We start from the raw sequence: 13,255 nt of genomic DNA on the forward strand, positions 1-13,255 counted from the left end.
GTGCAACCTATATGGGACGTCAGCGTTTCGGAGGCAAGGGAAGCAATAACATCACCAAGTGCAGACAGTGACTTGTCGATGAACTTTTGCCTCAGACCTCTCTCCTTCCACTTCAGTTTTGGCCAAACGCTCACTTCCAGCATGGTCAACCAACCACATGTGAGTTCTAGTCCTTTGCCTAGTAACCAAACTGCACACTCATGACGGTGACCCTAACCAAGATGTAAGTAAAACAGAAGGTCGGATATCATTATCCCATTGCTAAAATATTCTCATTACTATGTCGAGTATGCTAAATTAAATCTAGTTGCTATCGATTAATCATGAGCTGAAATAATTAGAATGGGTGTCATGCAAGTGCAGAAACGATACGTATGTGAGTGGCTACTTAGTTCACTAACACTTGATAAAATCAACCAATTTATAGAGCCTATTTGCAGTTTCTCCCACACACCATTTATAAAACAGTCAAACAGACCAAACAACCCCCACGAAAAAGTAGAAGTGATCAATACTAGCAATAGAATAGAAGAAATAATAGTGAAAGCAATACAAAAAAGAAATTTGATCAATACCATCATAAAACAGCAATGCATCAATTAATGATAATATACTAATTAACTATCTTCGCAAAGCATCCCACTGGAGCACTGGGTGCAATTACAATAAGCAGAAGCAACTTCTCCGCGGTCGATGATATATACTGAAACCCACATCATTTGACATTATGTTTATTGATAGTCAGTACGACACTACAAAACAACAACCTATGGCATTCTAGGCCAAATATTAGATAGATTTTCACTTAGCATGGAAACATAACAAATACCTAGCAATATATGCTATTTTCTAGCATAAGGTTATAAGAAACTTGAGAAAAGCAAAGTAACACTTATGAAGATCCACACTTTGAGGTGAGACGGTAAATGCAAATGCAACATGAGTTGTAGTTACTGAAGATGGATCAAGGGAAACAGAAAAAAAAAAGATCAATGGAAATAAAATAAGTCGTTCTTTTTATCACAACAGAAGAACCAAATAACATAACTGAGAATACATGCAAATGCCATTGCAGAAAATACTATTATAGAAACATTGTAGACAGGCGCATAATTCTGCGATCACTAATTCTCTATATGAATCTCCCAAATTAGTCTCATTGCAGAAAAGTAATGTTAATTTCAAACCAGGAAAAATTAAGTACAAATAAAAAGGGGTAGGGGATACATTAAACACTCATTCATGTAATAAAAATCATCCGAATCTACTCACATCCTTGGTGTTCGAATGAATATACTGCAGAGAGCAACCAGGAATTACCTATATCCTTACTGTTCGAATGACTCAAGTTTCATAAGACACCTAGCGAGCTTGTGCTAAAAACAAATGGAATATGTCTTAACAGAGTATGATGGTTTTCTCAATAGCAACGAATGATCCATCAATGTTAGTGCTAATCACACCATTACTTCATTTATTTTAGGAATACTGAAAACATAGCACCGTATTGATTCTTTGGAGTTATTGCCTCTGCATCTTTGGGTGCTCCCTTTCAGTGGTTGAACCTGGAGAGGATTTGAACAAAAGGTCTGTGTTAAATCCGGCAAAAAACTGAAACAAAATAACATCACCCGAGGCATGGAGTATAGCTGTATAGGAGCAGGGAGAGACTGAAATAGAGAGGGCTAGCTACATAGAAAGATCAATTAGGGGGGCCCATCAAACATTTGGTGGGCATCCACACACTCCCTGAGGCATTCACATGGCGTCCTGCCATGGTTCTGGAGGGCAGAGCGTCGGTGTCGCGTAGAGGAACAACAGTAGCGGCTTCCGAGTCCTCCTCTATGAGAGGAACGGCAGCACCGACGTCTGTGTCGCTGACAACGCGGAGGAACGGACGCATGTGCATATGCGTCGAGGAACAAAGGCGAGGAGTCGTTGGCACATCGATAATTTTGAATGTCAAACCAGAGAAATCCGTCACCACAGTGATTCGGCTGTGACCCGCCCAATATATTTTTTGTAGCTCCAGTCCACCACTGGTGCATGGACATGCGGGCGGGTGTAGATGATCTTCCTGGGCAGGTGCTTCCTGGTTCCACGATGCCACACTCATGCTCACCCTGGCCCATATCCTGTACAACAACAAGACGCACTTGCTTGCCTTATTCGATCCAGCAAAATTAGCTTGAGTTATCGGTAGAATTTAAAGAGAAAAAGGAATTCACATGTGCAACAACAATAGAGACCATCCAAGCTGGTCACCTCAGGATAATTTACTCATCCATCTTATTGTGGCCTCATTGGCTAAGCCTTGATGAGTCGCAACAGGCTCACAATATTTTGCTCAAGTTGTTGTATACTATGTCGTAGCTGAAGTTCCCGATAACAAAAATGAATAGAATATCATAGCTAATTTATTGTTAGTGAAAAGGTGCAGAATGTAAGCAGATATGAAATCAATCATTGTGTGTATGCATGTCAGATACATAGTTCTAGCTAGTGCTCCTTCTGAAAGAAAGATTGCATCTACATATGTAAATTAAGCTCAGCTCCTTTCAGCACATGGATAGAACAAATTTTAGCAATGGCCAGCTGCATAACAAATTTTAGCAATGGCCATGTTTTGCCATTGCGGTGGTGTTGGTAAAACAATAATCCTCTAGCTAAACTGACAGCATCGTGCTCAGACTCAGTAGCGGATCTAGCCCAATGGGTCACGGTGGGCCAACAATAGAACTGTTCATATAAAATATATTTTTCTTAATATTTTTTACATTTTTTCCTATGCTATAAAGCTATTCAAAAAATCCTAGGGTGGGCCGTGGCCCACCCTATCCACCCTCTACCTTCGCCACTACTCAGACTCATTGTGGCTCAAATACCCTTGCCTCGAAACGGCCGACTTTGGTTTAGCTGTCATCGGAGCGAATCGGATGATCGGGCATTCATGAATTTTTTTAATTCCTAAACTTAAAAAAAAACTCATGAATGTTTTCTTTTAATTCATGAACCTTTTCTAAAAAACCGTGACCTTTTTTCAAATTCATGAACTTTCGAATCCGGGAACTTTTTAAACACAAAATCCACATTTTTTGAAATCCATAAAGTTTTTCCAAATTCATAATTTTTTTCAAAAATTTAAAGTTTTTCTTATTCATGAACATTTTTAAAATCCAAGATTTGTTTTTCATTTCAACCAATTTTAAAATATTTCTTTTTTACGAAAGTCAAATGGTTGACTGACATCGGCCAAGGAGACTTGCTAGGCTACGACCCGACCGATCTGGTCGCGTCTCCTTTGTTGGGCTAGGCATAGCCGAGGTCAAGGACGAGGACTACTGCCCTCCTCGGCCTCGGGGGAATTTCCTATTTGCCGCTCGTTGCGGCAAGTTGCCGGGGCAACGCACAGGCGAGCGGCCGACCAAACGACTAGGCCGGCCCATTTGAGTAGATTGCGTTGGCACTACCCCATCCGGTTTTGGGAACCTTCCAGAAGCTTCCTTGAACCGTTTTTTTCTTATCTACAGTTTTTTCTTTTCTTTTCTTTTTTTCTATTTCTTTGTGGTCAGGTTTTTATTTTTCTTTTCTTTTTATTCAATTTAATTTATCTCTTTCCAGAAATATTCAAGATTCTAAAAAAAGTTCAAATTTTGAAAAATGTTCCTGTTTTCAAACTTTGTTCCTATGTTCAAAAAATATTAGAATTTTAAAATTGTTTGGGAATTTAAAAAATGTTCCTTATTTTTTGAAAATGTTCCTATTTTCAAATTTTGGTCAGAAATTTCAAAAATTGTTCGCTTCTTTGTCCAAATATTTTCAAAACAGCGTTCATGAATTTCTGAACATTTTTGTTTTTTGTTTTCCTTTTCATTTTTCTCTTTTTCTTTTCTAAGTTTATTTTTCTTTTCGAACTTTTTTGAAAATTACAAATATCATTCAGAATTTCAAAAAATGTTCTCATTTTGAAATTTGTTCACTAATTCCAAAAATGTTTACATTTTAAAAAAGGTTTCTGGTTTCAAAATTTTGTTCACAATTTCAAAAAATGTTATCATTTTCAAAAAAAATCACAAATTCAAAAAATGTTCGAGGAGTTTCAAATAATGTTCAGGCTTTCAAAATTTCTTTGGAATTTAAAAATTGTTCCCTTTTTCAAATAAATTGTTCACAAATTCAAAATACTTTTGTGGTTTCTAATTTTTGTTTGTCTTTTTTGAAAAATGTTTGAAATTTGAAATTTTACTTATCTTTTGAAAAAATGTTCACATTTTTAAAAGAAAGATTTGGAGCTTCTAAAAAAAATTCTACCTTGTCTTGTTCGTGTCATTACAGTACACGGTCCAGTCGCTACTGTACTGGTTTGATCTACTCCTTCCCATAGTGCTTTTAGTTTTTCACGGTGTATTACAACCATCAACGCGCCATCAGCTCCAGTGGCTAGCGAGAGGCATTCAGTAGCCAGAGGTCGCGGGGTCGATCTCCCACGGGGACGCTCAGGTTTTTTAGCGCGTTTGTTCGCTCGCTGCAGTGCTACTAATGGGTCGGCCCACTTGGTGGCGTCCCCTGTGCGATATTGCGGCAATTTACCGCAAAATGCGACACATAGGACCTCTTGGCCTCGGGCGCTGCCGCGTGACCAAAAGCTCGATCCAAATCGGACGATGCCCCTCCGTGTGTTTCCTTCTTTCTCGTTACCAACTGCCGCCATGCATTCCGCAATGAGAAACCCGGCCCGACCCAACCTGAATTTTACGGGCCAGGCTTGTCTGTCCAGGCCTGGGCCTCAAAATGCCAGCCCGAACAACAAGTTAGGCCGGGCCTAAGCTTCAATTTGCCCGAAATTAGGCCCGGCCCGGCCCGACACATAGGACCTCTTGGCCTCGGGCGCTGCCGCGTGACCAAAAGCTCAATCCAAATCGGACGACGCCCCTCCATGTGTTTCCTTCTTTCTCGTTACCAACTGCCGCCATCCATTACGCAATGAGAAACTCGGCCCGACCCAGCCTGAATTTTATGGGCCGGGCTTGTCTGTCAGGCCAGGCCTGGGCCTCAAAATGCCAGCCCGAACAGCAAGTTAGGCCGGGCCTAAGCTTCAATTGGCCCGAAATTAGGCCCGACCCGGCCCGGCCCGAGCATATTCTGTGGTTACGGGAAACATAGAGCCCAAGAGCGGCCCAGTCCCCGTCACGACCCCCCCCCCCCCCACTCCCACTCGTCGTTGCCCTAACCCCCACTCCCACCTCCCACGCCCCCATCCCGACCCCCTCCTCCCAACCTCTCCACCTGAGCGACATGGGGGCGCCGACGTAGAACCCTAGCTTGCCCTGCCGGCCGCCACCCTCTCCAACGACAGCAGCATCAACGACCGCCGCAGCCCCGCTCCTTCCCCGACCGCGGACGCCCCGCTACGTCTCCGACCGCGGCCGCCCCGCTCCTTCCCCGACCGCGGCCAGCGCGCTCCTTCCCCGACCGCGGCCGTCCCGCTCCGTCCCCGACGTGTGCTGCCGCTCTGCTTCCTCGACGTCCCATCTGCTCTCGTTTCTCTCCTTCCTCGTTACCACTTACTAGTCGCCCCCCTCCATTCCCCAACCACTTCCGCAAAACGCTAGCTCGCCTCTCTCCCACTTCCTCGTTACCACTTACCAACCTCCGACCTCTATTCTCCAATCACTTCCGCAAAACACTAACACAGTCTCATCTCAATCTTCGTATCCACAAAAGTCTCTCGTCTCTCTCCTTCTATCTCGTTACCAGCCGCCGCCCTCCATTTTTCAAGCCTAGCCAAATCACCGCTGCTGCAAAACCCTAGCACAATGTCCGATTCAGAGCTGTCAGAATTACATGATTCAGATCCAGAGCCAGATTTAGATCAAAATCAAGATGCGGCATTGTCAGAGCAACTTTTCATGCGCCCGTGCAAATTCAACGGTCACCATAGGCTTATTTTTCAGCATAATCCGAGGATATTACCCACACCCCCTCCACTCGTGGCACTGTATAATTACCTTGTCCTAACAGAATCTGCGGACACAAAATATCCTCAACATCCAGTGGAGGAAGAGGTGTGGAAACTTCCACTTCAAAGAAGACTCAATGAGCTGAAGGTCAAGTTATCAACCGAGGATCACCTGGAAGCTATCAATATGGATACCTTTAAGGGTCACAACATCAATCTTGTACCAATCCGCACGGAAGGGTAAACTTTGTTTAATCTGTGCACTTTCTTGTTTGTCATCATATAACTAAATAATCTTCGTTTGCAGCACCGAGTCATTCGAGACACCGAAGGATGGTGATGATGGCACTAGGCTTTTTTTCCTCATCTGCCAGAAGCTTCGTATTAAAGTCCACCATGGGTGCCTTGAGAACCCAAAGGTAATGAATCTCAAAGAACACTTATAATAACATACATGGGGAAATTCACAATTTTCATGTTGCCCGGCACTTCTTGTTTATATATTTTGTGACATGAGATATTTAGATAACAAGTAATGCAAACAAGTTGAAAATATTGAAATTAGTGTCATACTTTCTTGTCATAGTACCTTCAAGCTGCAACAATTTCTTACTGCCACATGTTACAGGCATGTCAAATCAAGTCCACAAGGAAGTTAAAATCTGAAAATTGCAATTGTACCTCCTTGTTAAAGGACTTGGTATGGAAGCAGCAGTAGCGATAACTATAGTTGGTGTCAAAATAGCAGTTGTGAATGGTACTACAGTATCTTTTTTTCCTTTGTCCGCCAGCTGCTCTTTTCAAAATTAGAGGCCACAACTTGAACCCGGGGTTTCATTTGATGCCACTGTTTTCTATCTGTCATTGGCTTGATACACTTTTCATAGGCTTTCTTAAACTTTGCCACAATAGCATTCATAGACATATAGTCTTCAATCTTATACAGTGAACTAGATCTTTCGTTATACCTTCAACTTCAGTGAACATTTCATGGTCTCTGCCACCATGTTTGTGTGAATACCTGAAGGTATAGTGCAGTCCCCTACTCCTTGCGTTGAGGTCCTTTATGATGTTGGGCAGAGTTTTATCTATAAGCTTCTTGGCAGTTTTTCTTCTCAAGTACATTTTTTCCATGAAATAGCTGACCTTCCCCTACTAGCTCATATTTTCCCCAACTTGCGCAAATTCAATGTCCGCCAAACTTCCTGGGTTGGTCTTCTCCACCACAGCCTTAAAACTGAAGGCATGCTCAAAGCTGTAAGCCCACTTCCCTTTTAGTTTGTCTGAAGCCATTCTTCTTCCATCCTGTGCTACCCAGTTTGACATCTTCACGTGATATTAAGCTAGCGCAAGTTGTAGGCAACAGGGAGCCTTAAAACTGGTTTGTATGTTGATGTTGTACTTCTGACCAGAATTTGCTTAGTGCAATTGCCATTCATTTTTAAGGCTGTGGTTAGATCCCAGCTTAATCTCTGTACCAACATCAACTTACAAATCAGCACAATTCGTGCTAACCCTGTCTAAAACCTTAGCAATGCTGTAAGCAGCATCATACTCGCAAGTGCCATCATCTGTCAATTTAACATAGGAACCTCAACGTACATCAAGTTTGCAGGACGAACTGGGATCCATCCTATACACAGAACTGGGATCATCATGTCTTGGTTTAAATCCTTCTAAGTTGAATGGATACCATTTTGTTGTCTGATGTGTATTTTGTTTCTTCCATCCCAAATTTAGGATCCTGAGAACGGCGAAGGTCAGCTCACGCGTTTTGGTTTGAAATGTTTGTCTGAAAACATTGAAGAGGGAAACCTTGCTCTATTCTTTAGGAAGGATCATCTTAGTGTAGTCTGCAAGGTAGTACATCTGAATCTTTTGTGATACAGTTGCATGTTTTATAATTCTGCTAAATCTTATTTTTTTGAAATTCATATTTAATTTTGTAGCACCATGGGACATTATTTGTTTTAGAAACAAATATTTATAGTTGGATTAAGAAGAAATGTAGCCCAATGTGGGGAACACTAAATCTGGTAAGGTTTAGAACATCATTTTTCCAACTTCATATATTTACGGAAGTTTGTAACTTATTGATCAACACTTGCTAGAGTGATCTTGAAGTGGTCTTATTCACGTACCGGTTTACTCCTGCTGATATGCGCTTACAACGGAATGCACAGGTGTGTTGATCATTTGTACATATAAAGTGCAAATATGTTGCTATTTATCTGATTTGAATGGTCTACAATAGGAACAAAGTGTTGTAGAATTTATTGGCAAATGGAATCAAGATGAAGAGGCCAGGAAAAATGAGCTAGATGATACAAGTCTCTTTGATTCAGAATCAGAAGGAAACAAATCTCACAAGCCACCAGGAAAAAAGAGTGGTGGTAAGAAAAGTCGCCAGAGGAAGAAACGTGCAGATAAGTCAGATACAAGCATCCAAGGAAGGTCAGCCAATTATATTTATTGTAATTCTGTATTGTTAGTGTAACTAAAGTAGTTCGAGTCAGTTTCGGAATGACTAATGGGAATTACCACTGATGTATAACTTGCAGCACGGATAAGAAACTGAACAAATCAGTTGGAGCTGAAGATAGTGCACAAAGACCCTGCGATGAGTATGAATGGATAAGAAAGAGTCATGAATTTTATTGATACATAAATGTATTCTTATCGCAGAAAGACCTTACAACTAATATGACTTGCAGCACTGGTGAGAATGCGGCTCGAGCTAAATCTAGTGCAGCAAGGCCTGATGATGAGTATGACTGGATAAAAAAGAGTGCTATGCTTTTTTTTGACAAGTAAATATATTCTTATCGACCTCTGATCCATATGTATTCTATTTTTTATATAATATGGAAACACTAGGGTAGTTCTACTGTGCAAATTATATTGTTATATGTTCACTCTATGCTGAGATAATATCGTGATCTCTGCAGGTTTAAGGATCTAGATGATGAAATGCCAGATGGAAATAATGATCTCCCATCATATGTCAGAATGGTAGAAGCATTGAAAGCTCAGCCAAAAGGGAGAAGAACAAACCTGGTTCATATAAATTTTCCAGATATCGTAGGTCATGACCCGACATTGGCACTTGCAATTTTGCACGATAGAAACAGGTATTACAATAAGAAGCACACATATCAGTCACTAACTAAACAACTCTTCTCCATTCCATTTGTTTCAGCCTAATTTTCTTGCATCATACTTTCGCCATTGTACATCACTAAGGCATTAAATAGTATGGTAGTGTCAGTATTATCTATGTACTGCTCATTTGTATTCTATGATAAAGTAGAATAGGAATAATAATAATAAAATAAATAAATATAGGCTATTCAGGAATTTCTGCATGTACACTTTTCTGCCCCCTACTAGTCTTAGTTTTAGGATGTTCTGAATATGACACCATAATGCAGACAAGCAGAATTGAAATCTGTTCTCTTTACCTCTTATATTTGATAAAAGCAACTTAAAAATCCTAGCTAACGCAATCATCCTCTTTAGAAAAAAAAAATCTTCATCTATGGCGATTTCTTATTTCATAACCGAACAAGTCTTTGTAAAAGTAGGTTATTTTTTGTGCGCATCTATAGTTCCATAGACCATAGCATGCTGACCTCCCCCCCCCCTCTCCCCCACTCACTCCCCAACCCAATTACTAAGCAGCAATTATATTTGTTTCTCTTTTTCTGTGAAATATCTATGATAAATTATAATCTCCTTGTAATTGAACTTGTTATTAGGCTAGAGAAGCTGTTGGCAGAAGTATTCCTAGATTTTCGAGTAAAACATAATTGTGGAAATAAAGAACAGCTGAAGGGGAAGATCAAGATACGTTTTCATGATATGCCGCCTGCTGACAGGTACATCCAGCAGGCACATCCAAACTAAATATGTCTGTTCTTTATTTTTTTTATAGCAAATGATGATCATCGTAATTCATAAATGCAGCGTCCAAGTTTTAGTGGCTTTCCTTGAATCCAATAACATCAACCTCGCCGAGCTGCATACATTTTATGATGGGAAAACTGCTACCTCCACCTCATTCTGGGGAAGAAGGGTTGGGAAAGGTTATGTTGATGATATAATCGAGAATCACCGGAACCATAGATCTTGGAATGGAGAGTTCGAATTGTCAGATATGGTGATCATCAACGGGAAATTTCGGATTCTGAAATCTGCTGAGGCGACAGCGACCAGTGATACAATGTGTAAAGATTTTCTGAAGCTGATTGACCTTCTTTTCAACCGTTACGAACTTCCCAATGCTGAAGGGAAGCCAACACCTCCGGCGTATTTTGATATTTTCCATCAAGAAGTCATGACGATGATGTCTCTGTATGACGATCCAGAACCACAGAAGTTTAGGGCATTTCAGAGATATTTGTCCCATCATCCGGCCTTCAAAGCACCGTGGGTGCGATCAGCATTGTTCGGTGATGTGTGGAGAGTTATCCAAGCTCTTCCTAGGATCATCCCAGGCGAATATAGTAAAAGAGATCCTTAAGATAGATTGAGGCAACATATTGGGGATTTTCTTGCTTCGGCGAAGACTGCCTGGGAATTTGCTAAGGTTTATGGATTTTCCCATACACCTGGAGAAACAGACATCAATAGGTATCGGAGCTGCCTGCTTGTTAATTTCTTGGAGTTCCTTCGTCACCTGGACGAACATCTCCTTGATCACACTAGAGTAAGTCTATCATTTAATGTAGTCCTTCCTAATCACATTTCTGTAGCAACCTTGGATATAAATATATCACTTTTTTGTATCAGAATAATAATGGCGAACAGAAAGTCAAGAACATTATCCATGTCGATCTGATGATTGGTGATGTTTATGAAGTTCAGGTGGCTACATTAATTCGTCAAATGATGTTAGACCTAACTGATGCACCGTAAGTTAGTTCTTCTTGTTTTCCTGTACACAGGTTTGTGTTTAATTTTGTTTTAATGTTATACTGGTGTTATTCTGCAGATTTGCCAGCTCATGGCGACATTATGAGATGTCTGAGTGAGTAGATGGAAATTTCTAATATTTACCAAACCGTTTTTATCCTTCTATTTTACTGTTGCACTGCAATGAGACCAATATCATATCTAATCATGATTTATTCCTGTAGATGTGAGCTGGACAATACTGATCCTGAAAGTGGAAAGGAAGATGAAGTGGAAGCAAAAGGTAACATGAATGCACATGAATGTTCTTTGTATGTCTTCTCTTCCCTGTCCTCATTGTGAAAATGTTGAGATCATTGTTCCTCCTTTGTCTTGGGTGCAGATATTTCTGATTCTGGAAGTAATATTGTTATCGGAAGTGTAAACGAAAAGAATGCGCAGTTAGGAGGTAATGTGAATGCACATGCATGAGCTTTCTGTACATCTTCTCTTCTCTGTCCCCATTCTGAAAATGTTGGGATTATTGTTCTTTTATCTCAGGCATGGATACTTCTGCTTCTGGAAGTGGAAGTAAATGATGGGCAGTAACAAAGGTACTATGTATGCTTTAGTTTTTGGGTGTCACCAATAATTCTTTTAGCATGTGAGGTATTAATCTAGAACACATTGTTCTGGATACTTGTACTTGTTATGAAGGTATTTGATATGCCAAGTAACACTTGGACGTGTTTTTTTCGGAGTTTTTCGTCCGTCACCTGATTACAACTTCAATGCATACCGATACATCTGTTTGGTAAACATTGGTTCCCGTTACTGCAATGAAGCGCTCTCTCTCTCTGCAGATTTCCAGCGCGAGTGCTCCCTCCCCCCGTTCCATCTGCCTTGATCCTCTTCTCCGTCGACCCTCCTGCGGCTTCAGCAGCGGCTTCTTCTACCCGAATCTCCTCTGCAATCTCTTCCTCCGTGGATCCTCTCTGCAATCTCTTCTCCGTCGACCCTCCTGTGGCGAGCAGCAGCGTCTTCTACCTGAATCTCCTCTCTTCCTCCGTGGATCCCCTCTGCTGCCGATCTTCTTCGTCGACCCTCCTCCGACGAGGAGCAGCACGAGCGCCCGCACTGTTCTCCGTTCTGTCACTCGAAGTGCTTGTTGCGTCTTCTTCTACCTGAATCTCCTCTCTTCCTCCGTGGATCCCCTCTGCTGCCGATCTTCTTCGTCGACCCTTCTCCGACGAGGAGCAGCACGAGCGCCCGCACTGTTCTCCGTTCTGTCACTCGAAGTGCTTGTTGCGAGCAGCCCTGCCACGCGAGGACCAACCGGTAGCCGCCTGTTCCCCACAGCGCCATGGGCCTTCCATGCGCCATTACCGACACATGTGTCGAACCAAACAGATTTCAGTTTTTACCAATACCGTTAACAGTACCAGTGTAATCTGATTACCTTTGTGTTTACATTACCTTTTCCCAACCAAACACACCCTTGGTTTAAGTTAAAAGTTTTGGATGTTGTGCAGTTTAAGTTTTTGACAAATATAATTATTTGTGCAGCAGCTCCCGCATCCTGCATCCTGCATCACCAAGCCTGGACAATGCTGTTTTAACTTTGCAGTGAAACTTTGGCGAGGCATACGAAACATGCACGAGATCGCAGGAAGACCTGTTCAATCATAATGACTGCCGAGCAATCAATGTTGGAACTATGCCTACCCTGAAACATGTGTTGAATTTCGTTTTGTAACCCTCTTAACTTTATTACCCTACTAACTTTATTATTATTTTTATCACATAAGGAGTGCCTATTTATAGAATTCAAACAACCTGTATAACCTGCTAGCGCTGAGTGTGTCGTAGATGATGTTTACCCCGGGAGGGGAAACGTTTGTGCTTGAACAATCCACACGTGATCTTGTGTTCCTGTGTTTCCTCATGCTGAGCGTGAGCGAGTGTGTCAAATAAATTGGCCTTTATGGTGCCATAGCTCCTGTCCTGCTAAAATATGCTAGAAGGGAGGATTTTCCAGCCTTAAAAACCACAGCAATCAAAGAATCTCATTGTTTTAGTTCTTATTAAATCTTGGACCCTGATAAAGTGTGGCACGAAGCAACTAGGGCCAAATGACTATCAGCACAGACCGCACCTATCACCGCATGTATGCACAAATGATGAAAGGTAAACTTTTGGTTTTTAGTTTTAAAATGTTTTCTCCAAAATTTAAAATCTCCTAAAAAATCGTTTCCACCATTAAATCTTATGAAATTAGATCCCATATTGAAATATTTCAACTATTTTTTTTTCTACGTTTGAAGTAAATTTTGACGTTATAAATGCCATGGTGAATTACTAAAATTTACCATTATTCATAAAATAATTTTGATATGATTCATA

The 13,255-nt window shown here is 41.2% G+C and overlaps 1 protein-coding gene across 1 annotated transcript; it reads left to right on the forward strand.

Moving 5' to 3' along the window:
* The first annotated feature begins 5,262 nt into the window (after positions 1-5,262).
* LOC123070140 (uncharacterized) lies at positions 5,263-12,845 on the forward strand. Its single transcript, XM_044493163.1, has 17 exons — positions 5,263-6,199; positions 6,267-6,378; positions 7,700-7,819; positions 7,909-7,995; positions 8,071-8,142; positions 8,214-8,413; positions 8,521-8,583; positions 8,674-8,769; positions 8,908-9,090; positions 9,718-9,837; positions 9,926-10,667; positions 10,751-10,872; positions 10,953-10,988; positions 11,098-11,156; positions 11,256-11,321; positions 11,414-11,466; positions 12,422-12,845. The coding sequence occupies exons 1-11, from the start codon at positions 5,817-5,819 to the stop codon at positions 10,479-10,481; spliced, it is 1,992 nt and encodes a 663-aa protein (XP_044349098.1). The 5' UTR covers positions 5,263-5,816; the 3' UTR covers positions 10,482-10,667; positions 10,751-10,872; positions 10,953-10,988; positions 11,098-11,156; positions 11,256-11,321; positions 11,414-11,466; positions 12,422-12,845.
* Positions 12,846-13,255: the final 410 nt, after the last annotated feature.

Source organism: Triticum aestivum, chromosome 3B (genome assembly GCF_018294505.1).
Source record: "Triticum aestivum cultivar Chinese Spring chromosome 3B, IWGSC CS RefSeq v2.1, whole genome shotgun sequence".
In the NCBI taxonomy this organism is placed as follows: Eukaryota; Viridiplantae; Streptophyta; class Magnoliopsida; order Poales; family Poaceae; genus Triticum; species Triticum aestivum.